Below are 27,222 nucleotides of genomic sequence, written 5' to 3'. Positions count from 1 at the left end.
GTAAATCACACAACTTTGAGGCCGCAATAGTGGAAACCTAGCCTAAAAGGTGAATGTTCCAGGTTGATCATTATCCTGCCTTCATATTTAGTGATATATGCAATTTATGTGCACAGCAAGAGGCTACAACCAATTACCAGTCATTGACGCTCCAGGCAGAGAAGAAAGGCTAAAGCTGAGAGTCCCAAAACATACACCTTCACAAACAAGTCAGTTATGTAGCTCCCTCATTTCATTCATGATGTACTTTTAAAAAGGGCCTACAAACAATGTAAACAAAACCTGCACTTTAGCCTAGCCATAGACAGTTCAAATCTCAGTTCAGCAGGGACCAGCCAAGATTCAAACCATGTATGGGCAGGCTGAATGTACCCAAGTCGATCGATCAACTTGGGAACAAAGCCGTCAGACTTTATATGCAATTACTGCTAGCGACTGTTATAGCCGCAAGCAATAATCACTAGAGGGATGGTTTCCCTCGCCAGGAGATCTTAATGGCTCTATGGGAGGGATTCTGCTAGCAACACAATCCGTGCCAAACGATTTTCTTTCCTGCTACCATCACTTTCAAAATGGCCATTTTTTTTTCCCTCAGTTTAAATATTTGATATATTTCCTATTGTGAATAAAATGGGTTTATGAGATTTGCAAATCATTGCATTCCTTTTTTTTTTATGGAGATTTTACACATTGTCCCAGCTTCTTCAGCGTTGGGGTTGACAGACATGTGCACTGCTAAAAATAAAAAATAAGTGTTTGTTTCTGTTTCAAGTTCCCCCCCACCTGTTCTTTGGGTCAATCATAACGATCGCAATTTGAAAAGAAACAGAATCCGAAAACTTGAAAAGAACAATTATAGGTATTAGAATTGCCTTTCAAATTTGGTGGTTAGTGAACATAACAAATACAAATTTATCTAAATTTACAAATTATCCGAAATAACAAATGCCACATCTAAAACAAATGGAACAGAAAATAAACTTTTTATTCTATTATAAAATTTGTTATGTTCCATTCGTTTCAAGACGGCATTCATTATTTCGCAACTTGGTGAACGTAACAAATACAAATTTAAAAAGGAAGTTCCAATACCTACCTATATAATCTAATATTTGTAAAATTTCACAAGTTATCAATTCGTATAGTTTCCGAATTCTTTTAAAAAAAAAGTAATGTGGAACTAAACAAAATTGCACATGTCTACTTGAAACTAGAGCTAAACCTTAACAGCACAGCATTCAGATTGATGAGATTTTTCAGCCACTTCCTGTCCCCATTCACTTGATTCAGCACTGGGACAGGTTTTCTGAAAGCATCAATGGTGGACCATGTCTGGCCATGACATAATGGCCACATGTAATCACTGGAGGATGGAACATGTACAATTCGGCATAAATTGAAGCCATACAAAAGAAGTACCTGAAGAAGAATCATGGCAGGATCACCAGGTATTAATGTAGGGAAAACTGATGTATCCACTTTCCACCCAGCCGCCTTCATTATACAGCAGCAGGTCGGCTCCTTCCTGTGAATCGCCATACTGATACATCAGCTCCTTTAAGAGCCATAGAAGGTGCGCACACTTGCTGGACCCGATGTGCGTGGCCATGATATCCGCCAGCCACCTGCAATTGCAGGCACGAGAGCCAGAATGGGGATTTGCGTATGTAAAAAACACAAATACCCCCGTTCTGAGAGGAGAGACAGAACATCTGTTTCCAGTAATTAGGAACAGCGATATGTCTCCTTCTCCAGGCAGTCACATTCCCAAACAGTTAGAAACAGATGAGGAAACGCATTTAACCCCTTGATCGCCCCCTAAATTTAACTCCTTCCTGGCCAGTGACATTTACACAGTAATCAGTCCCAACAAATAAAAATAAATTAAATTCGTAGATTGCTGCCATTACTAGGTAAAAAATAAATAAATATATATATATATATATATATATATATATATATATATATATATATATATATATATATATATATATATATACCCCCCCCCCCCCCCCTTCAAAAAAATTGTTGCTTTTGTGTTTATAAAGAAAAAAAAAAACCTGCATAGGTGATCAAATACCACCAAAAAACAAACAAACTATGTGTGTGTAATTTTTCATGGTACAATGTCACACGAACACGCAATTCTCAGTTAAAGCGATGCAGTGCCATATCGCAAAAAATGGCCTGGTCATTAAGGGGGGAAATCTTTCAGGGCTGAAGTGGTTAAAAGACTCAATGGCTTTTGGAATTGTGTTAACATGTTAAAGCTTACATGAAAATGTTAGCAATTGAGTCACAACGGATGCCAGTGTACAAAAAGCCATAGGCTGGGTTCACACTACATGGCACTCTTGGGTCATCTACAATGGTATGCAGCACACAAACAGAAAACAAAAAATAAAATCATTGCTGTACATTCAAAGTGAATGGATTTGTATAATGCAACACATAGCAGGGGGCATGTAAGAGGGACCTTTATTCTGATTATTTAGCAATTCAGGAGACATTGCAGAGTAAATAGGCTTAGATTTAAGTCAGTCAGTCATAGTGCTAGTGCCCAAAAAACAAAAACAAAAGACAAATCTGGAATACAGGCTCAGACCTGATAAACAATCACTTAGTGCAGTTCAACCTGAGAAGTAGAAATTAACCCAGTTATATTATTTGTGTAAATAATAAGATTCCTTTGTACCACACAATTAATTGCAGCTTTGTGTAAACCAACACATGGGGTCTACTCAAATTGTGAACATGTACATTACCCATTAAAGTAGCACTCCAGTCTGCTATGAATTTTTTTAAATAAACGCTACCCCTCGATTCTTATTCCTACTGTATAATTTGGATATTGTAAGAAGTGTCTTCATGTGCTGTAGTCATAAATCTTAAATTACTTGCATGAGAAGCAACAGCCCACTCCCATTTCCAGGATACCCAGCATGTGCCACACCTGTGCAGTAAAGACACTGTGCCATGCACTGTTGATTATAGGTTGCCATAGTAATGGCACCATCAGCAGAAGTTCCCAGCCAGTTGTTATGGCAACCTGGGAAGTCCAATAACTAATTTTGATTGGCAAAAACTCCTGGGATAGACGACATGGATAACCCAACCCACTCATTGGGAATCACCTAGGTGCCTGGGACTGGAAGTGCCGCCTACATACATTTAAAAAAATATATATTTCCAACTGTAGTGCGGGTAGGCCCTGCGAACAAACATGTCAAAATAGGTGGAACTCCACTTTAAGTTTCTAATAATTTTTCTTTAAAATTGCCACATAAATGTAAAATCAAATATGTGCAATATCCTTTAAGAGATATTAACAACCAACAGCTAAGACACAAATACTGCATAGATAAAATCAGAAAAACACAGCCATGTAGGGAAAATCTCCATTCACAATATCATGGACTGAAAGCAGCAAAAAACGACACTTGGAAGTATCATCAATTCAAAATAAAGTTAATTTACATATTAAAAAATAAAAAACCTTTATACATAGTGCAAAACAAGTTTTGTAACTCAAAAAAAAAAAAAGCCTTAAGTTTTTTCACACTTTTCTTATTTAGAACGTGTAGTTCCAGCTGGTGGAGATCCACAATAGTCCAATTTGCTCAAGCAAATGTCAAATGTGCAAAGACAGCAAAAAATGCAGCTGTGATCACAGTCAGGGCTGGGTACGTTTTCAGGAAGCTCCAGGCGGTTAGTCATTTGGATTGGTCTCTTGAAAAATAAGTCAATATGTGCTGGATTTTCAGGAGACGATCCTGTAGTGAGCTCATGGCCAGAACTGAGAGCTGATACCGGGGATCCACAGGCAATACAGCTAGAAGCCACCAGCACCAGGCTGGTCCATTTGGGGCTACCTGAAAATGTAAATTACAAGCTTAGATATTAGATAATAGTATTTGTATACATATTATTTAAATGCTCAACAGAAACCATTTCTCAATGCAAAAAAAAAAAAAAAAAAAAAAAAAAAAAAAAAAAAAGAAGAAGTACACTTAGATATTATATTATTTTCTAAAAAAAGTCGTGGCGACACTGTGCTGTTCTAAGCTTATGCCCGAGAGCAGGGTCCTGGGAAGGTCCCAGCAGCCTCTGCCCACTACAGGCTGCCTGCAGAAACTACAAGAGGGACAGATAAAAAGACCAAGCACTCTGCAAAGAGGGAGAGCAGCAGTAAATGTTCTTCATTGAGATTCTGTACAGAGGCAACAGTTCACACAGGATTACTGCACATCTGTATACATATGACTCTTGTATTTAGACATTTGTTTAGACCAGAATGCAGCTTTAAATGGCCGATGAATATTTTTTCCCCCCAAATTTTGCTGTATCCTGTATTACCACCAAAAACTTTGCAGTCTGATCGTCACATGTCTTATACAAATATATGTATCAAAAAGAGCAATGCAGAAAGAAACACATGACACTTTCCTTAAAAGGGGTAAAGGGGAAAGATAATCTGTTGTAAATGTTGGCAGCCTGCATCCTTGGGTACACCTTCTGTTCCTGAGTGCCACTCTGCAGCATGCATACTGGAGTCAATCTACTTCAGAAAATAACCATCCATTTATGTGAAACCCAGGGAACTGCTGAAGGTTCTGTTCTTAGACGTCTCCTATTCTCAATCTACACCTCCTCCCTGGGTCAACTGATAGATTTGGGCGTTATCAGAGTATAAATTATATCAAAAGCCATGGGATGCACCCTTTACCTCTCAGCTCACTTCATTACATCCATCAACCCATACCCACATGTCAGGGGGTATCCTGGACCCTGAATTATCCTTTCAGCCCCATATCCAATCCCTGCTGCCTCAACATCTCCCAAATACACCCCTTCCTAAGCAATTGACACCATAAAGCTCCTAGATCAGTTATGGCAAACCTTGGCACCCCAGATGTTTTGGAACTACATTTCCCATGATGCTCCACTACACTGCAGAGTGCCTGAGCATCATGGGAAATGTAGTTCCAAAACATCTGGGGTGCCAAGGTTCACCATCACTGTCCTAGATTACTCCCTGGTTATCCCTTGACTACTGCAACTAACTCCTCAATGGCTTACCCTCACACAGGCTATCCCCCCTCCTTCAGGCCATCATGAATCCTGCTGTCAGACTCATCCACCTTACAAACCAATTAGTGCCCACTACCCCTCTCTGCCAATCCATCCATTGGCTTCTGCTCACCCAACAAATTAAATTCAAAGTACCAAGAATAACTTGCAAAGCCATCCACAACTCTGCCCCCAGCTACATCATTAACCTAGTCTCAAAATACCAACCAAATAGTTCTCTTCGTTCCCATCAAGGCCTCCAGCTCTCGGTCACCTCCTCACCTACAAGACTTCTCCCATCCTTTGGAATTCCCTACCCCAAACCTGTCCAACCAACTCAATCTGCTTTTCGGCAATCCCAGAAAACTTCTCTTCAGAGAAGCCTATGCTACCTCCACCTAACAACTGTGCTTTTATTTTCTCTATCAGCACAGCCCCCATAGTTCTTACCTTTTGAATCACTTGACCCTCCCTCCTAGATTGTAAGCTCTAACACACAGGGTCCTCTAATCCCTCCTGTATTTTAACTGTAGGGTTTGCCCTAACATTGTAAAGCACTGTCCCAAACTGTGGGCTATAAATCCTGTATATTATCAATAAGACAACACCAAATATCTCTCAATGGCAGCCACAGAAGGTTATAGTTCATTCACAGATGAAGATTTTTAGAGAATAGTTCTTTAATGGATTTACTGAAATACAACCAGCCAAAAAAATAAATAAAAAAATCTCTCGCACTCTAGAGTGAAGGGATAGAACCCATTGTTGAGGGTTATTGCCATCTGGGGCTGCACAAAGAAAAGTTGATACAGGCTAAATAATAAAAAAACCCACACACCACACCGAAACACACACACACACGTATGATGCTGCATGGCTGACACTGAGAAATCTTATTTGTACTCCCAAGGTTCTCTGGTAGAGCAAGCTTTTTATCTATTGCACAGACTTTTCCTTGTATGAAGGAGTCTGTTGTACAGTCCTTAAAAACATCAACTTTACTACAGATTGGCTTTACAACAACTTTTTAATGCAACAGTCTACCTGGTCCAAATGAAAGGGCTATCCGTTCTCAAGAAGAAAACCAAGACTATAGCGTAGGACATTCAAGTCAAAGACAAACCTGTATGTTGTCCTCCCTCTCCGGCATGGAGCCAAAATGATGCAGGATCTGGCTTCGGAACCTGTATCTCAGATTCTGGAACCAGCGACAGGCCTGAGTGTAGACCGCATTATGGAGCTCCTGGAGCTGCTGGACTTCCTCCATATCAACCTGAATTATACACAAAATACAACACATAAATACAGTAGACCGCATTATACAATACATTCCCAAAGTAATTACTGTCAAGCCCACTACTACTATAGTTCTCTCTGCCATGGCAAATCATAGAAATGCCCTGTACACACCTACAAAAAAACAAACAAACAAACCCCACACACACACAGCTTTCTGTGAATAGCAGCAATGCCAAGTGAGCAACAGTCTGTGTGCAACGGAGCAACCATTTTCTGCCAACTTCAACAGCAGTCCCTTGGGGCATCAAAGCAAGTATGCCATTAATCACTTTACTACCGGGCTATAGTCATGATGTCCGCAAATGGGATTTCCGATCCTGGGCGGGCGTCATGGCGCCCTCGGTTTCTTGTGGCGATCGGGGATGAGGAGTGTCCCTCACACACAACCCATCCCAGATCCATGTAAAGAGCCAATTAAAAAAAAATGGCTCTTTACCACTTGACCGGCTGTGTCCAAGCCGGTCACATGTACTGTCCATGTGAACGGGCGTGCCGATCGGGGACGAGGCTAGCCACCCTGACAAAGCCCAACCCTGATCGCAGTAAAAAGCCAAAGAATTTGGCTATTTACCAAGTGACTGGCTGTGTCCAATCACAATCAGAGAATCAGTCAACAAACCGCTGTAAAGAGATGTTACCGGGTTCTCTTCCTCACACACCGATCGTGTGTGAGAAGGAGATTGCGGTAACATCTCGTTACCACTTACAATGTACACCAACCACATGGATTGCACCCTCCCTAATAATAGAGGACCCATCACCACCCATCAGCGTGCCAGTCACTGTCCAGAGTACCTATCTGCAGCCAATGCCTCACAGAATATATGTTGGGGTGTTTGCTTTACAAAAATGCAGTCATTATACGGTCCTGGTGCTCAAAGACCTTCAAAAGTGTGATATGTAGGCATGAAATGAGATGTGTACTTTATGCTCCTAGAACGCCTGAAGGTACTACTTCAATGTTGGGCCTCTGTATGTGGACTGGCTGCGTAAAAGTCTCCCACATGTGGTATTGCCATACTCAGGAGTAGCAGAATGTGTTTTGGGGGCGTAATTTTTGCTATATACATGCTTTGGAGTTAGAAATATCTTATAAACTGACCACTTTGTTAAAAAATAATAAAAAACGAACCGTTCAAAAACACTCATTATGCCTCACAGAATAGACGTTTGGGTGTTTGCTTTCCAAAATGCGGTCATTTTGTGGGCAATTCCACCGCTCCAGGACCTTCACAAATGTAATATGTAGTTTGGAAATATGAGGTGTAATTCATGCTCCTAGAACCCCTGATGGTGCTCCCTGCATGTTGGACCTGTGTGGCCAGTAGGGGCGCAATGGATCGTCACCGATCTTTGATCCGAACGGGTCACCCTGTTCGGATAGGCACACTGCGTGATCCGCTGATCACGTGGCTTTGGAAAGACCACGGCTTCGGCCTACCCCTGAAGCGGCGGCCATCTTGGCACACCCGGAGGCGGCTGTCTCGTCAGGAAGTGGCGTTTCGTCACCACCATCTTGCTACACCTCATACTCCTGCACAGTAATGATAGTGAGAAGGGGCCCAAGCGGACATCTTGTTACACCCAACGTAGTTTTAGATGGTTTACATGGTTGCTAATGTGACAGAACACCTCTGATTTTCACATTTAGTTAAAAGTGAAAATCAGAGGTGTTCTGTCACATTAGCAACCATGGAAGGTCAGCAGGTTTGCTGCCGATTTTAAAATTGAACATATAAACAGTCCTTTGGATTTACAAATACTGTATTTAAGCATATAAGCTCAGTTGTGTTGAAAATAACTGAAATCTAAAACTCCAGTGGGTGTAACAAGATTTGTCTTGTCGTTTTCTTCTTTTGCTGATCCGAAAAATTATCCGAATCCGAGGAACGATCTGATCCGTGATTTTTTTGATCCGTTGCACACCTAGTGGCCAGGCTGTGTAAAAGTCACACACACACACACACACACACACACACACACACACACTGCATCGCCATACTCGGGAGGAGTAGCAGAATGTATTTTGGGGTGCAATTGGAAGTATGCATATGCTGTGTGTGAGAAATAGCTTGGACCATTTTGTGAGAAAATAAAAATAAATAATAACAATTCTTAATTTAATTCAGTTGTGGGGAAAAATTACAAACTTAAAAAAATAAATAAATAAAAAAAACTCACCATGCCTCTCTTACTAAATACCCTTGACTGTCTACTTTTCAAAAAGGGGTACTTTGGGGAGTATTTGTACTTTCCTGACATCTCAGAGCCTCAAGAAATGAGAGGTGTAATCAATTTTCAGTGGTTTACACCATCGCTTGTAGACTAAACATATTATCCACTAATTTGGGTTTTTACCAAAGAGATGTAGCAGTATAAACGTTGGCCCAAATTTATGAAAAATTTATTTGCAAAATGTTATCATGGAAACGGAAAAAAAAAAAAAAAAAGAAAAAAAAAAAAAAAAAGTTTTCTTCTAAATTTTTTCACTCTTTTCAATTATGTTGCAAAAAATAAAAACCAGTGGTAATTAAATACCACCAAAAGAAAGCTCTATTTGTATGGAAAAAAAAAAAAAAAAAAAAAAAAAAAAAATTTTGTTTGGGTACAGTGTTGCATGACTGAGTAATTGGTATTCAAAATTTGAGAGCACTGAAAGCTAAAAATTGGTCTGGGCAGGAAGGGTGTATAAATGCCCAGTATTGAAGTGGTTGAGATCATACCTGGAGCTTTAATGAGGGAGTTGAACACTGGCACTCTGCTGCACAGCAATCAAAATCCTCCAAAGCATAGTCTTTGGAAAGCAGGGCTGTTTTACATTGAAGACTAGCAGCTCTCCCAGTTTGTCTGGGGTTCCCAGACATTGAAACTGACTAACCGTTATCACTGAGATTATGGTGAAAACAGCAGTTTAAAAAAAAGTACCTGAATGTCGATTAGATATTCAATGTCTGCAGTGCAATAACCATCTCGCATTCCTCTTTTTAAAACATGAAATCTCTTTCCACCAATAGTGTCAACTACAGAACGACCATCAGGCAAGAAATGGACATTCCGGATCTGCAGCATGCAACCATAGTCTGCAAAACTAGAGAAAAAAAAAAAAAAAAAAAAAAAAAAAAAATAAAAAAAATAAAAAAAATAAAAAAAAAGACAAAAAATTTAATCCAGGAGAATTTTTTTAAAGATGAACAACTAGTAATTTAATACAGCTCGTAAACATTAACAAATCCTTAAAAAGAAAAGAAAAGAAAAGAAAAGAAAAAAAAAAAAAAAAACAAACACACCCAACACACAAGTTTAGAGCTCAACTTGAGACCACAAGAGAGGTGTTAGTAGGAGTCTTATCAGGTACAAATTGGGGCAGAATATTTCTTTGATTTAAGGCGATTATATATTAGTCCCTGACAAAAGTCTTGTCGCTTCTCTATTTTGTAGAAACTCCTGCTAGTAACCGGACTTTTAATCAATCAATTGGTGTTAGAAATAGCTCATGAAAAGCTAAAGCCCTCCCAAATGATGTTTAATGCACTGAAAAATTTATTTCACTGAAAAAAAAGGATTTATCATTTAATCAAGACAGACAGGTCAAATTTTGGCAAGACAAAAGTTGTCGCCTATACAGAAATTGAACAACTTTACTGAAAATCCAAAAGTATGTCAGCAAATTAAGTAGTGGTGCTGAGAGATCCAAATTTAAAATCTTGTACGACTTCCATGAGGTTGAAGGACAGCATCCATGCAGTTTGGCAAGGATTCATACAATTTATTGATGAAGTCATCAGGAATAGCAAAGAAAACAGTCTTGCATGCCTCCCAGAGTTCATCAATATTTTTTGGTTTCGTCTTACATGCTTCATCTTTCATCCTACACCACATATATGCTCAATGATGTCTGGTGACTGGGCTTGCCAATCCTGGAGCATCTTGATCTTCTTTGCCTTAAGGAACTTTGATGTGGAGATGGAAGTATGCGATGGAGCACCATCCTGCTGCAATATTTGGCCTTTTTTAGGGTTGGGAATATAAGAGGTAGCTAAGATTTCTTTTTATTTTAGACTATTGATGTTGCCTTCCACCCTGCAGATCCCTCGCACACCCCCATACTGGATGTAACCCCAGACCATGATTTTGCCTCCACCAAACTTCACTGTTTTCTGGGTAAATCTCAGCTCCATGCGGGTTCCAGTAGGTCTCCTGCAATATCTGCGGCGACTGTGGTGTAATTCAACAGAAGATTCATCTGAAAAATCCACCTTCTGCCACTTTTCAAAAGTCCATCCTTTCAGCAGGCTGTGGCCCTTGGCAAACACCACACGGCTTTTCAGTTGTCTTGTTTAGTGCTGGCTTATGGGCACCGATTCGACCATGGAGGCCATTTCGAGACAGAATCCGAAAAACTGTTCTGGTTGACACAGGGACTTCAGGTGACCAGGTCTCGTGGAGCTCTGCTGCAGTGGAAAATGGGTTGGCCTTGGATTTTTCGAGTCAACAAACGGTCCTCTCGAGCAGTTGTCTTGCAGGGTCGGCCTGACCTGGCCTTGTCCAAAATGTCTCCAGTCTCTTCAAATCTTTTTTTATCCTCTGAACTTGACACAGACACATTGAAGGTGTCTGCCACATCAGCAGTGGATCTGGTCTTCAGCCTCTTGATAATCAACACTTTAGTCTCCGGGTGAATCTTAGGCATGTTTGCAGAGGTCTAGTTGCAGTTGAGAAGGTCTAGTGTACTGGTGTTTTTTTATACACACCTGAGACCTAATTGATCCATTATTAGTCACAGGTGAAGCTCATATAACAAGGCGACAACACTTATGTCTTGGCAAAAATTGACTCAATGGGCTTTACCAAGCTGTGAATATTAGAATACTTTTTGGTCAGTTTCGTTTTGCACTGAAACATTACTACAACAGCTGTTGGGATTAAAATGACCCATTTCTTGTAACAAAATCTTGATTAGAAATATATTTTAGCTGCACTTCAGGTCAATTTGTACACAAACGACAAGACTTTTGTCAGGGAATAAAAAAAAAAAAAAATTTATATATATATATATATATTATATTTTATTACATAGACACACACACGCACGCACCTGTGCCCCAGGTGTTACACAGGGTGTAGCATTACAAGACCTGTAACAATGTACCACTGCCCCTTAATGGAGAACACCAGGATGACACCCATGGCAGCCTAACAGCAACCCGCTCTTAAAAGAGCCTTACTACCATGCCCGACCATGTGTACAGGACATTATGGCAAGTAAACATTTTGAGGAGCAATTTATTTTTTGTGTGCAGATGTAGTTTCTCTCTTTGGTAATTTCTCCATTATCCTCATTCCGCCACCTATAGGGGAATGGACACGGACAGAAAAGATACAGGCTGCTCCTCACAGTTTTTTCACCAGTGTCTGAAGGTGATGGTCATTGAGTGCAGCTCTCAGCATGGTAGTACCAAGTTCTCAATTGATTTCAGCAGGCATCAGATTGGTAGTCTGGATCCATTCCTACAGCTGGGATGCCACGATAGATAGTACCTGGTCTCTGCTACCATTGGATTGGGCATTTAAGCAGAGATTGCCTAAATTGTGGCCAGAGGGCACTGGACCCTGCAGATGCAAAACTTTGTGCAGTTATTACTAACCAAAGTGTTTTTAGGTTAGAGTGCTGTACAGTCCAGGGGCAGTGAAGCCCAGGAAGTATAGTGTCCCTTAGGGTCCAAAGGGGCATAGCCCACCATGATGGGTAAAGTTTGGGTCATAAGTCTGTTGCTGGATTTAACTAATAAATGTTTGTAGAACATAAATCACAATTTAGCACAAAGTGTTGAATGTATTTTCTGCTTTCATACAAGTTTAAAGTTCATATTACGTAAAACACAAATTAACTAAAGCCACATACCCTTTCTCTGGATCACTGATGCACATTCCAAACTGCCTTGTACCAGTTTCCATACACCTTCGAATCATCAGCCGATACCGAGGTTCAAAAACATGCAGTGGGCAAGGCACAGTAGGATATGCCATTGTGCATACAAACACAGGCACATTTTGAGTTAAACTAAATGAACAAAGAAAATTAAAATTTAATGCAACATTAACAAAATGTCCATTTTAACAGGCCAAAATATAAAATAATAATTATATATACCACCCAGCATGAATGCATAAACCAACTGTTGGTAACCAAAAATGAACAGGTCTAAGAAATGGGGTGACAAGATATAAAAATAGTCTAGTGTTTTTAACAGTTAAAAATTAAAAGCCAAACTTCTTGCTTATGGGACAAGAAAACAACTATTAACTCCTACAAAATTTCAGTGCATGGTTATGGGGTCCTGCTTTATCCTAGATTTGACTTCCCTCTTCAGTCTAGACACCAGTGCAATCATGACAGAGCCTAGTATTCACTTTTATGAAAGGAAATGGCTGAGCCATATGTTAAGGGGGAAATCTGATTGCAATTAGACATATTGACAGCTTGAAAAATCAAATAAACAGCACAATATTTACTTTGATAGTTCAAGTGTTTCTTCTTCATGTATTCTTTTTCTCTCCAACAGCTGTTCTGGAAGATACTGCTTGATTAATTCTTCCAGCAAGTAGGTCACATTGTAGCTTCTACATGCTAGATACTAAAAAAAAATAAAAAATAAAAAAAAATAAAAAAAAAAGGAAAAAATTAAATAAAAAATGAGTTTTTGACATATAAATTTTCTCTTCACACCATCACTTAACAAGACTACATTACAAGGCAGTACTATATTTACTGAAATGAAACATAAGGAAACAAACCGTATCATTAAATCTTACCTCTGTCAAGCTCTGTTTACATAAGGGACACTGAGGTGTGTGATCCAGGCAGCGCTCTAAACACTTTTTACAGAAGGAATGTCCACAAGGCGTAGTAACAGGTTCATAAAACAACCTGAAAGCACATTGTAAAAAAATAAATAAAAAATAAATAAAAACGATGTCAATACATAGACAAACACAATAATCAACTGTTGCAGAGACATAATTGAGATTGTCCAACAGTGTCCCTGTATTCCTTGTGTAAGATAAATAAATCTGTATGTTACTAACCTCATACAAAGGGAGCATTCAAAATCACTTCCATCAATCAAGGCATTTAGGATAGCGTTGTCAGCTAATGAAATGGCTGGATTGGACATTTCTAGGAGGGAGAAAAAAAAAAAAATATAATAAAGTTTTCTCCCCTCTAAATTAACATTAAAATGGATGATAAAAAATTATATATATATATATATATATTACAACTCACTGTACAGTAATGTTGCATGATTTTAATAAAAAGCAGAAGTTGACTAAATGGAGGCCAGTGCATTTGTAACATGGTACACACTGAATATGGGTGCAACATGCTGCAAAAAAAAAAAAGGAACTTATCTTTTAAAGGTGAACTTCAGCAAAACACAAACACGCTCTGAATTCAGTCTTCTGTAATCACCTAACAGCAGCTCCAAGTAGAGGAAGGGCCAGCAGAGAAAGCCACCCGGGCTCTATTGTACTGCACAGTGCTGTAACCAACACTAATAGAAGACGAGACCGATGACCTCACTGCACTGGTGGCCCGACTTCCAGCATGCACACGTGGCTCAAATGTGCCGAAAAAACACGACCACAGTGTGTTTTTTGACAAGTTCAATTCATTAATGAGAATTGGTTTATAAAAAAAAAAAAAAAAAAAAAAAAAAAAAAAAAAAAAAAAAAAAAAAAACGCACCAAAAATATAGATATAAGCAGGACTTTTAAAAAATGCAGCTGACTGGTTTGAAGAGTTCCATAGGATTTAAAAAAGGGAGGCATTCTTATGAAAAACTTTAAAAATTCAGTGTGAAAGTGCCCTTAGACACTTTTCTGATCTGCATTGATGGTCTTGGTCAGACATCCAGGTTCTTACCTCCTTGCTTTATGTGTTTCTTTGGACCATCTTCACACACATTTGTGTCTTGCTCAGAAAGGGAGAACTTTCTTTTAAGTAATATGCCATTCTCCTTGCTGGATAGGAAAGGCTCTGAGGACACCCTTTTTAAGCCATCTTCGCTGGCAGTTTCATGAAAGTGCAGGATGTGCACAGACTGTGCACGGTGTAAATTGCTACTGGATGTGCTGGTGCACTTCACTGATCCTTCTGTACCTTCATCCTGAAAAGAAAAAATAGATTAAGACCTTGACCTAAAAAGCCGCATTAAACCCAATTTTCTCTTTTGATAAACTGAGTAATGTCAAGCAGTGCAACGTCACCCAGTACATTTTTTCTTAATATCTGTGCCAAAAGAATGGATCTACCCACACCTGCCAGCTCCAGGCCCTCAGTGCCACTCCCCTCCAACCTGAAGTTCAGGGTAGTGGCGCGTGCTGCTCCCTGTGCCCACCACAGGCAGAGTAGAGCAGGGACTGCACAGGCTTCAGTCACTTTTTTTTTAGTTCAACCAGTGGCCTGAGCAAAAAAAAAAAAAAAAACCCACAACCCCAAACACTGGCTTGATTCACTCATCCACATTATGTGGATACACTGTGCTGGCTATAGCCTGTAGTGCCTACGAGCAAGGAATACCCGACAGCGTGGTTGCAGAGAAGTCGATTGGTTGATAGTTGCAGGCCCAGCAATAAGTGGGGGGAGAACACACCTGAAAACAAGGTGTAAGCAGAGGTCTACTGCACTTTTTTCAAATCTTAGGTTTAAATATTTTAAAAGCTTTTTATAGCTGATCGTACACAGCCTTGTGGTATAGAAAATGTCCTCTGCAGTAAAACCAGGCATGTCAAAATTAAGGGGATTCTGGGGGGAGAAGGAAGAAGTGGTGCACACTTACTTATAGGAAATGCCAAACTAAAATTGCTAAAGGGGAATATTTGTGATAAAGTAAAACAAATTCTCATAATACCTGCTCCAGACTTGGCTGAATATGATGATATGTAGTTTCACTCTTGTCTGATCCCAACACAAAAGGTTTCAATGGTAAATTTGGCAAAGTTGTCATTTCAAGATCCTTAAGTATACCTTCAACCGTCTCTTGTCCAGGTGAGAGGAAGTCACATAGAATCTGCATAGTGAACAATATACAAAGATAAAGGCTCACTTCAGTTCTTTTTAAAGCATCTATAATAGTACATATACATTGAAGATTATTTTATTTTTTATTTACAATTCTCACTAAAAGCACAAGGGTTTTAATTTTAATTTTTTTAAAACCCAAAGCTGAAGTTGAACTTTGTTCTTGGGATACAGCACCAAACAGTTGTGTGTAATGGTATGTACCCCCACCCCCTTCTGCACCATTTCACTGGACTCCTACTATTGACCCACAATTCATCCACGTGATCCTCGTGCGGTCCACATAAAGCATATGTGCGGACAAAGAGGGTGGGCTTTAATGGCCACACAAATACAGATGTGGTTTCTGAGCTTCAAGTGTGCTCACTGCACACTCCCAGCACTGACTGAGCTGTCATAGGCAGCTCTCTGCCCCTAGTCATTAGGAGCCAGCAGAACTGACTCTCGAAAGTATTACCACTGTGACAGCCAATCAGTGGTCACATGATCGGGAAGTCTGTCCTATACCATCCCACCCTCCACAGGTGTAAAGACACCAGTTTAAAATTTAAATTGAGTTCAGTCAAATTTGTACTCAGGAAACCACCACATGAAAGTCTGTGGGAGTTTACCTATAAATGGAATAGACTCAGTCAGGCACAGTACCTTTTCAATCTCTGTTCTAGCAGATAGAAACTCCTCATCTAGTCCCAAGCACTGAAGATAACATCTTAAAGATTCATACAGATTTCCCGTGTCTTGTAGTATTTTGGCTTTTCTGTAGTGCACCTAAAAATAAAATAAAAAATAAAAATAAATCAAAAATAAGATTATATATAAATAAAAATCCTTTAAAAGCATATTTGACAACAGATGTGTTCACTTTCCAACATTTCCAAATAACAAAAATGTATGCTTTGCACTGTGAATGTGTTAAAGCGGAGGGCCGGTTTAAAAAAATAAAATAAAAATTAAAAGTCAGCAGCTGCAAACACTGTAGCTGCTGACTTAATAAGCACACTTACCTGTCCAGGGCGCCAGCGATGTCGGCCGCCCGAGGCCGACCCGTCCCTCGGCTCCCGGTGCCGCCATTCTATCTAAGGGAAACAGGCAGTGGAGCCTTGTGGCTTCACTGCCCGTTTCCTACTGCGTATGCGCGAGTCGCACAGCGCTTTGTGAATAGGACGCGCTGTGTTCTGGGACACACAGTTCCCAGAACACAGCGCGACCCATTACCCTGAAGATGCGCACGGAGGAGAGAAGAAAGAAGATCTCCGCGGAGGAGGAAGAGGCAGATTAGGATGATGTGCCTAGCAACAGGCATTTCTGGCAAGTTAAAACAAAAAAAAAAAAAAAATTTCTTCATTTTGTTTTCAGATTTTTTTCCAATTTTAATTGTCTTTTTTTTTCAGGGTGGCCCTCCACTTTAAGCAAAGGGTTGCTGAAAAAGGAAAACATGGCCCTTTTGGAGCTGGCAGATCTGCATGCTAATAAGAAAAATCTCCAAATCACTTAGTGTACCCTTCAAACCCAAATTCACGGTCTTCATAGCACCAAGTTGAATTTGAGTACCAAGTACTGTCTAATTCACATACTGCTATTAAACAAACACCACCAGAGCCTTAAGGCTCACTCAGACTGTACTCCTGGGAATGGAGATTTTAGATTGCACAAAATGCAGTTTAAAGATATACTGTACATCAGGGATATGCAATTAGCGGACCTCCAGTTGTTGCAAAACTACAAGTCCCATCATGCCTCTGGGTGTCATGCTTGTGGCTCTCAGAGTCTTGCAACAGCTAATTGCATATCCCTGCTGTACAGCATACTCTGTATACAAGAGAAAAAAAAAATAAAAAAAATAAAAAATGTCAACCAACCTCAAATATCCTGGCCACCCCTCCTGGCCCCGCATACACGAGGCCTGCTTTTCCATTGTAGCGGTCCGTACACTGCAATACACAGCCTCGGCTCGAGTAGCCACCATAATCTTGACAATGGCATGTGCTCATTGACCAGCACAGCCACGTGTCTGGCACAATGACTAAGAGGTGTGTCTGATGCTCCCGCCTCAGTAAGGAGCTCCAGAAGAAAGAATCACTTATCGCTCAGTGCAGTCACATGGCTACGCGCTAACCAGTGACTGCCATTGCCAGCAGTATGGGGAGTACACCCTCTGGGGCCATTGCGGCATGTATTGCAGCATACAAACCACTGCACCAGCAGTACGGGGTATCACTGCTGCTACATGCAATGGGATCAGGAGGGGTGGTCGGGATATTTGGAGTTAGTTCACTTTTAGGCTTAACTCACATCTGTCTGCATCCACTAGAATTTATTTATTTATTTTTTTAAACATACGTTATACGTGATTTTCTTTTATTCTATTCGGAAACACAGAGCATATAATGGAGAAAAAAAAAAAAAGGTTTTAGGTTTACAATGCAGATGTGAACAGCCTCCTTTGAATCAATGTTCACGACACATACAAGTGTTATGGCAGTATGCCTTCTTGCTGGGATCTTTGAACTCTGCACCCCACCTTCTCTCTTCTCCTTTTGCACTTCTTTCCCCACCCTTCCACTAGCCTAGCACTTGTTCTTTTGCCCCGCAGGCTGTGAAGGACCTCCTTATGACCTGACCTACTCAACAGTGGCCTGCTTAACACTTTGAAGGGTTAGCCCTGGCCCAATCCTTGCAAGTAGCTGATAATTCATGGAACCTATCAATTATTACTCTTCCTCGTCCTGCGCAAATACTGTGTGAGATAAAAATTTGCAAAGACTGCCATTGTGTTCTCCAGGCTCTTTGCAAAAAAAAAAACATATATAATGATTTGGGATTCTATGTAATTTTCTAGCAAATAAATGAACATTTTTACATGTAGGAGAAAAATGTCAGAATTGACCTGGGTGCGCCAGAACACCTGATGGTGCTCTATGCATTTTGGGCCTCTGTATGTGGCCACAATTGGTTTTATTGGTTTGACTGGAGTTCAGAGATTTCTACTGATCACATATCATTTTTATAGTTGGTAAGGTTCAATAAAGACACCAATCCATCTATTTGACACATCTTGACACATTGAGGTCACAGGAAGAAAATACCCAGTTGGAGGATTTTCCTCTATTCTTGTTCAGTTGGCAGCTCCATTTAAAAGTTTACCCTCACTTTTACTTCTGGTGACAGTGGTGATCAGGACAATTAGGAAGTGAATACTCCTAACAATAACAGATTACGGTTTAAACCTGTCAGGGGTTCTAATCCTTCAATGTTCTATTGAAATCTAAAAAAAACTTGATTCGCTTTTAGTTTATAAGAAAAGTAGGAAGGAGATCGCAGCAAACAAGTATAAACTTGTTCTGAGGCGTTACTGGTACCTCATCCTCTTAAAACAGAGCACTGAAAAATAGTAAGTTCCCTACAAAAAAAAAGGTAAAATAGTAAATAAAAATGTCAATGTCAGGCATCCTGGGAGCTCAGATAATATACTGGCATGATCTATAAGTAAAAAAGTAGAACATGCTGCATTTTTCCTACACTGGAACACACCTAAAACGGACCAAAAAAAAAAAAAAAAAAAAAAAAAACACACATGTTCTTATTCGAGTATAAAGTGGATTTAAACCCTCATATACCCAGTGAAGCGAACAGCCTCCGATGATACACAGGGATGAAAAAAAAAAATCTCCCTACATAAGTTTTACATGCATCTGTTGCATTCATCATTTTATACAGTTTAGAAAGTGCACATTGTGTTAGGAGATGCTCTTCCTGTTCAGCACTGAAGTGAAGCCTGGGCATACAGCCAATGAATGAATGAATGACTTGTATATCGCTACCTATGGAAACTGAATCGCCTCAGGTCGCTTTTTGCCACTGGTGTCCATCTGCGGCATTTGCCCCATAGGGTCCTGACATGCTTACAAAAACATATACATACACACATTTGGCCAATTTTTCGACAGGATCTAATTAAGCATATCTTTGGAGTGTGGAAGGAAACCAGAGTACCCGGGGGAAACCCACACCGGCACAGTGAGAACATGCAAGCTCCAGGCAGATGGTGTCGTGGTCAGTATTTGAACCAGCGACCCTATTGCTGCTAGGTGAAAATGCTAACCACAACACCACTGTGCTGCCAAGACAGCTGATAGGAGGGGAGGTGTGTGCGTGCGTGCGCGCGCGACATGTGCTCGGCCCCTATCGGGTTACATATATTATCCATCAGGCATGGGGGTTTGGATGACATTTAGCGTTTTTTCAAGCATTGGTGGGATTCCTCTGATCTACACAGCACTTACTGGGGTTCATATTTTTGCATTTAATTTGTAGTCGTTTCTTTTTTTACTTTATAGAATTTGTCTTCTTATGGTGGTCTCATCCCATTTCTCTTGAAGCCGTTTGTATGGCGATACATGTAGGAAGGATTTGACCCATCAGCACACCAAGACTTAGAACATCTTGGCCCAATGTTGTTATTGGATGTGCTTTTGACCATCTGATTGTATCAATTTCTCTGATAACTACTGTGATTTTGTATCTTGTTTCATTTTATATTTTTCTTTCTTTGTAAATAAATTTGTCTTTTAATAAATTTTCTTGTCTATTACTAACCTAGGCATCACAATAATCCCCCTTCTTCCAAATTACCCCTTTTTTTCTAAATACTTGGGGATGAGGTGCCATATCTGAAACAAACCCCACTGCCACACTCCTCCACAAAATTGCTAAAAAATTTTATAATTATTATATATATATATATATATATATATATATATATATATATATATATATATATATATATATATATATATACATATACATATATATACATATACATATATATACATATACATATACATATACATATACATATACATATACATATACATATATATATATATATATATATATATATATATATATATATATATACATATACACACACACATTTTTTTTTGCGAGAGCAATCATTTTGGCCCTAGACTTCCTCTGTGACTCAAAACATGTAACCAATAAAAAAAAAAAAACAACATTTTAAAGCTTCGCCTATGGGGATTTTTAAGTAGCGAAGTTTGGTGCCATTCCACAACTGTGTGCCATTTTGAAGGACAACATGTTGGGTAGCCATTTACTCGGCATAACTTCATCTTTCACATTTAGCCCAATGTTTTTGCATACTTTATCCGTTTTTTTTTTTTTTTAAAAGCACAAAACTTTGCAACAACCGCCACTGTATTCTCTAGGCTCTTTGCTAAAAAAAAAACATATATAATGTTTTGGGGTTCTATGTAATTTTCTAGCAAATAAATGATGATGATTTTTATATGTAGGAGAGAAATGTCAGAATTGGCCTGGGTGCTCCAGAACGCCTGATGGCGCTCCCTGCATGTTGGGACTCTGTATGTGGCCGCACTGTGTAAAAGTCTCACACATGTGGTATCGCTGTACTCGGGAGTAATAGCAGAATGTGTTTTGGGGTGTAATTTGTGGTATACATATGCTGTGTGTGAGAAATAACCTGATATGACAATTTTGTGAGAAAAAAAAAAAAAATCTTGATTTTGCAAAGAATTGTGGGGGGAGAAATTACAACTTCAAAAAAAAAAAAAAAAAAAAAAAAAAAAAAAATACTCACCCAGCCTCTTAATACCTTGGAATGTCTTCTTTCCAAAAAGGGGTTATTTGTACTTGTGGCATGTTAGGGTCTCAAGAAATGAGATAGGCCGTCAGTCCTTCAGGTGTGATCAATTTTAAGATATTGGCACAGTAGCTTGTGTACTATAACTTTCACACAGACCAAATAATATACACCAATTTGTACTTATTTTTACCAAAGATATGTAGTAGTATAATTTATGAAGAAAAATGATTTGCTAAATTTTATAACAGAAACGAAGAAAAAGTCATGATGTTTATACTTGCCTATTCTCAGTGCACTCCAATCCGGTTATGTGATTTCACCAACGTTTGGCTACCGGGGAGAGGAGAGCACCATCTCTTCTCTCCCCTAAGACCGCCACCAAGAGCTGATCACATGAGCAGACCAGAACTCCCTGAGAATAGGAAAGTATAAGCAGCTTCCTTCTACAGGGTATTCATAAGGTGGATGCGAGCCGTTTTAGGCTTAGAGCCTGGAATTGCAATTTAAATCTCTTTTGGATGACATTAGTACTGATAAAAACAGAACAAATAGGATAGTCACCTCTGGCCAGTTGTGCTGTTTTGAAAGGACAAAGTCCAGTCCCTCAAGAGCTTTCCCAAATTCGAACAGTGCAGCCAAGGACTCCGCTCTGTAAACACGCAGTATCAAATCATTAGGATCTGCAAGGCGAAACATGTATAAAACTTCAATAAATTATGACATTTGCCATGTATTTGCTTTAATGGTCAGTTCTCATGCAAAATGAGCCAAAAATAAATTTGAATAATTATATATAAAAAACACACACACACACACACACACACACACACACACACACAAATTTAAAGCCTCAGCTTTACTATACAAAGTATTCATTGTATACAGGAAAAAAAAAAGAAAAAAAAAAAAAAGGAAGGACTATTAACCTGGTGTAAAAAGAAAGATGGAAAAACAGTAGGTGACAGATTTAAGACTTTTCTCTGCCTGTGTGTGACCTCAGATTACAGTACTAACACTGCCTTATCCTTAAGAGACCGTGCAATTATCAGCAGAGGGCACATATATAGATTCGCTCCCTACCAAGAACGTTTTTACCACCCCTGACAAACACACAGCAGTGTGGGCTGCTCCCTCCCCCTCTACCCGTTCCATAACAGTATAACAGTTAGGTATGCATGCTCGTTGTGTAACTCATGACATCAGAAGTGGCTTGTTTCATAACCACAAGTCATGTGACCATAAAGGGGCATAGCCTTTCAATTGCAGAATAATGAGAATGTTTTTCAATCTCTTTATCCGATTCCTTATCACTGCAAGCAGAGCATTCCGATTCACAAACCTGGCAAACAAAGCTAAACCAACAGACACGCAGGAAAGTGAATCAACAAGCTACTATGACTGCACTGAAAGCTTGTATTATATCTGTATATTCCCCCATTATATTCTATTTCTAGACTAAAGGAAATCTGACCAGAACTGGAAACATTATGAAGTCATAAAATTCATTAAAAAAATGCAATGAAATAAAAAGGAATCTTTTCATCGGCACATTAAACCTGTGACAAGACAGGTACTCACATTCCAAAGGCTAGCAAATGTCAAGTTGAAGTTCATAAATTTTCCTTTTAAAAACACATCTGAAGACACCTGGGATTTCTGATTAAAATATCCCAGGATTCAACAGGAGCAGATGTTTGACATCATTGGCCTAAGCAGGAAGTGGCCAAGATCTATGGAAAGGGGCGGCGGGGGGAGGAGCAGGAATTTGTATTCCATGCAAAGAACCACATTAAGTTACCGTATTCATTGTCATTATACCCAAACCCTTTGGTGACCAAAATAAATTTGACATATTCCAAACCAGTGTGAAGAAAAAAAAAAAAATCCAATTTTTTTTTTTTTTTTTTTATTATTTAAATCGATTTCTTTGATCTTTATTAAATTTTAATAAAAAGCCTTTGGAGAAAAAAAATAAATAAATCTATAGATCATTTTCTATTTTTGGTAAATTAATAAATTTTGTTTATTCAGCATGACATGGAGTTTAGTTAGGTAGCATGAGGCTATATATTATTCAATATTTACATTTTTGGTAAACTCATTCAATGAATCCAAGCTCTGCAAGCTGAGATAACATGCACTGCATTGATGCATTCACACAATTTCACAGTAACCATGAGATAAACCAAAGTTCTGGAATATTCCTTTATCCCATTGTTTTGCAAATCTATGTACACTACAAACTATATGATTTTATTGGTCCCGATATCGCCGTTTCACTAACCTGATCACTTATTCTAAATAGTCTAATATTTGCAAACAAAATTGTTTCCCCAACTACCAGCAAGAATAAGTCCTTACATTTAAAGAGCACCTGTCAGTTCAGATCCATCATGGCAGCACCTGCTAGCGGGCATCCACTCACCTACTACCAACACCGCATTCACCAGCCGGCCCATTAAAGGGAAGGGGACTGTTGAGGAGTCAAGAGCGGGTCAGAGATGACAGCCGCTCTTTAAAAATGTAAAAGGAGTCCACCCTGTTCCATATACAACCAGATCATCTCCATACAAAATGTTATGGAAGACTCAAAATTTGCTTCAACTGTCAAACATTTAAACACACCTAGCAGCTTCTTCAACTGTCATTGATGTCATGGCTGCCCTATATCAGTGAGGCAGGCTGAATGGAAAAAAAAGGATCATCAACACAAGCGAGGAGGATGGAGGATTCCCCCCAGGATATTGTATTCTGACAGAAGGGACTCTACTGCCAGAAAACTGATCACTGACCACAGATCAACGGGTTTTTTCCAGCTTCTGTTGAACAGGGCTGGTGTCACAGCACATTTTGCTACCCGCTGGAGTGCGAATGCGCAACGCCGCCATATGCGTTCCAACAAAGCTCCCCTCGCGGGCTCAACGCGCTTCGGGCACGGCCTCGCTTCGCTCGCCATAAATATAAACAAGCTCTATGTCCACTTGGATGGTGGGGCTTGAACTTGGACTCAGGGGTGGAACGCATACAGCGGCATTGCGCATGCATAGGCCAGCGGGTAGCCAACTGTAATGGGTCGCCATATGTGACTAAACACTGGCCACACACAGATGGACCAGACGCATTTTGATCCGTCTATACAAACATTTACTAGCCCATGGACTCCAGTGTCGTCTTCCTTGCACCGCTATGTTGAAAGTTCTGTTCCTGCCTGGTTTTGGCCCCATGTATGTGCAGACACACGGTGGGTCTACACATGCATGGGAACTGCATTATGCTTCATGCCCTTTGAAGCACTGCCTCCTGGGGGGGGGTTGACAAACATTCCAGGAGGCAGTAGGTGGCCGACCGCTACGCCATCCTACCTAGGCATTCAGAAGTTCCGGGCTGCACAGAATAAAAAGGGATACAACATTCACAGATTTTGTGAAAAGGAAGCTCACCCCATGGGTGGAGGCACCCCCCCTTTGCAAGAAAGAAAGACACCCCCCCCCATATACATGAGGGCAGACATGACACCCCCCCCCATATACATGAGGGCAGACATGACACCCCCCCCCATATACATGAGGGCAGACATGACACCCCCCCCCATATACATGAGGGCAGACATGACACCCCCCCCATATACATGACGACATGACACCCCCCCCCCCATATACATGACGACATGACACCCCCCCCCCATATACATGACGACATGACACCACACCCCCCCCATATATGAGGACAGACACCACACACCTCCCCCCCATATATGAGGACAGACACCACACACCCCCCCCCATATATGAGGACAGACACCACACACCCCCCCCCCATATATGAGGACAGACACCACACCCCCCCCCCCCATATATGAGGACAGACACCACACCCCCCCCCCATATATGAGGACAGACACCACACCCCCCCCCCCCCCATATATGAGGACAGACACCACACCCCCCCCCCCCATATACGAGGACAGACACCACACCCCCCCCCCCATATACGAGGACAGACACCACACCCCCCCCCCCATATACGAGGACAGACACCACACCCCCCCCCATATACATGAGGACAGACACCACACCCCCCCCCCATATACATGAGGACAGACACCACACCCCCCCCCCATATATATGAGGACAGACACCACACCCCCCCCCATATATATGAGGACAGACACCACACCCCCCCCCATATATGAGGGCAGACACCACACCCCCCCCATATATGAGGACAGACACCACACACCCCCCCCATATATGAGGACACACACCACACCCCCCCCCCATATGAGGGCACACACCACACCCCCCCCCCATATGAGGGCAGACACCACACCCCCCCCCCCCATATATGGAGGACAGACACCACACCCCCCCCCATATATGAGGACAGACACCACACCCCCCCCCCCCATATATGAGGACAGACACCACACCCCCCCCATATATGAGGACAGACACCACACCCCCCCCATATATGAGGACAGACACCACACCCCCCCCATATATGAGGACAGACACCAACCCCCCCCCCATATATGAGGACAGACACCAACCCCCCCCCCCCCCCCCATATATGAGGACAGACACCACACCCCCCCCATATATGAGGACAGACACCACACCCCCCCCATATATGAGGACAGACACCACACCCCCCCCCCCATATATGAGGACAGACACCACACCCCCCCCATATATGAGGACAGACACCACACCCCCCCCATATATGAGGACAGACACCACACCCCCCCCCCCCCATATATGAGGACAGACACCACACCCCCCCCCCCCCATATATGAGGACAGACACCAACCCCCCCCCCCCCATATATGAGGACAGACACCACACCCCCCCCATATATGAGGACAGACACCACACCCCCCCCATATATGAGGACAGACACCACACCCCCCCCATATATGAGGACAGACACCACACCCCCCCCATATATGAGGACAGACACCACACCCCCCCCATATATGAGGACAGACACCACACCCCCCCCCCCCCCATATATGAGGACAGACACCACACCCCCCCCCCCCATATATGAGGACAGACACCACACCCCCCCCCCCCATATATGAGGACAGACACCACACCCCCCCCATATATGAGGACAGACACCACACCCCCCCCATATATGAGGACAGACACCACACCCCCCCCCCCCCCATATATGAGGGCAGACACCACACACCCCCCCCCCATATATGAGGACAGACACCACACCCCCCCCCCCCATATATGAGGACAGACACCACACCCCCCCATATATGAGGACAGACACCACCTCCCCCCCATACCTGACTGGATGGCCAGGCGGAGTGTGTGTAGCGCCCCCCGATGGTCTCCGTCCTCCATCCTCCGGGTGATGTCTCGGTGTAGTCGGCTCCCCCCCGGGTGATACTTGTCGGTTATCTGTCGGAGGAGCACACAGCTCCGGTGGGGAGGGCGGCCGAGCTCTCCGTGACACAGGCGACAACGTCTCCGGTGCTCCCCCTTCAGGCAGTGCCAGCAATAGGTGTGTCCGCACTGCACGGTCACCGGTTCTCGGAGGAAGCCGTCACATCCCGGACACAGCAGACTAGTCCCGCCGCCCCCGTCCACACCGCCCCGGTACTGCCGCAACAAGCACTCCAACAGGCCGTCCAGCTGTAACGGGGGCGCCGTGTCCCGGGCCTCCTTCACAGCGGGGGTCACCCCGCACACAGCTCCGTCCTGCGAGGACATGACTATCTGTACCCTCCGCTCATACCAGCCCGGAACTCCCTTGTCTGCTTCCTCCACACACTCCTTACATAAAGACCAGTACGGCCACCGCGTCATGTGACCCGCCCCGACACTTCTCATTGGCTGCGGCGCAGAGAAGGTTATAAAACACAGCGCGGCTGCCAACCGCTTTCATAACACAGGAGGTCACGTCACTCATATAACAGTCTGTCTGTCTACACCTCCACTCCCCGCCCGGTGACAACACTCACTTCTTATAGAACAGCCTCTGTCACAGTGTCACCCACACCCTCATATAACAATGGATAGCCTGGCACAGAGCAAACCTTTCTCTTTCAGGTCAGATAAACTTAAAACCCCTGGCAGGTTTTATGTCACCATCTGTGTTACACTAGGGAGATTTCCTTTCACTTCC

At 41.7% G+C, this 27,222-nt stretch overlaps 1 protein-coding gene across 1 annotated transcript; it reads right to left on the bottom strand.

Moving 5' to 3' along the window:
* Nucleotides 1-2,462: 2,462 nt before the first annotated feature.
* LONRF1 (LON peptidase N-terminal domain and ring finger 1) lies at nt 2,463-26,927 on the bottom strand. Its single transcript, XM_077477434.1, has 12 exons — nt 26,381-26,927; nt 21,639-21,757; nt 16,097-16,219; nt 15,282-15,440; nt 14,294-14,537; nt 13,456-13,546; nt 13,183-13,297; nt 12,883-13,004; nt 12,272-12,430; nt 9,295-9,457; nt 6,194-6,343; nt 2,463-3,872 (listed from the first exon to the last, which is right to left on the bottom strand). Exons 1-12 carry the CDS (start codon nt 26,925-26,927, stop codon nt 3,714-3,716), a joined length of 2,151 nt encoding a protein of 716 aa, XP_077333560.1. The 3' UTR covers nt 2,463-3,713.
* Nucleotides 26,928-27,222: the final 295 nt, after the last annotated feature.

The sequence above is a fragment of the Lithobates pipiens genome, unplaced genomic scaffold (assembly GCF_037356315.1).
Source record: "Lithobates pipiens isolate NorthernLeopardFrog02 unplaced genomic scaffold, aLitPip1_a1.2 Scaffold_13, whole genome shotgun sequence".
NCBI classification, from domain to species: Eukaryota; Metazoa; Chordata; class Amphibia; order Anura; family Ranidae; genus Lithobates; species Lithobates pipiens.
Note: the sequence above shows the minus strand (reverse complement) of the source record. Positions and strands in the feature narration are given on the sequence as shown.

Excerpts from the sequence above, each read along its gene's own strand:
- LONRF1 (XM_077477434.1), bottom strand. The coding sequence starts at position 26,927 with ATGAGAAGTGTCGGGGCGGGTCACATGACGCGGTGGCCGTACTGGTCT. Across the intron at positions 13,547-14,293 it reads GAAACACATAAAGCAAGGAG|AAATGTCCAATCCAGCCATT; the intron begins GTAAGAACCTGG and ends TCTCCCTCCTAG. Across the intron at positions 9,458-12,271 it reads ATCAGTGATCCAGAGAAAGG|TTTTGCAGACTATGGTTGCA; the intron begins GTATGTGGCTTT and ends TTTTTTCTCTAG.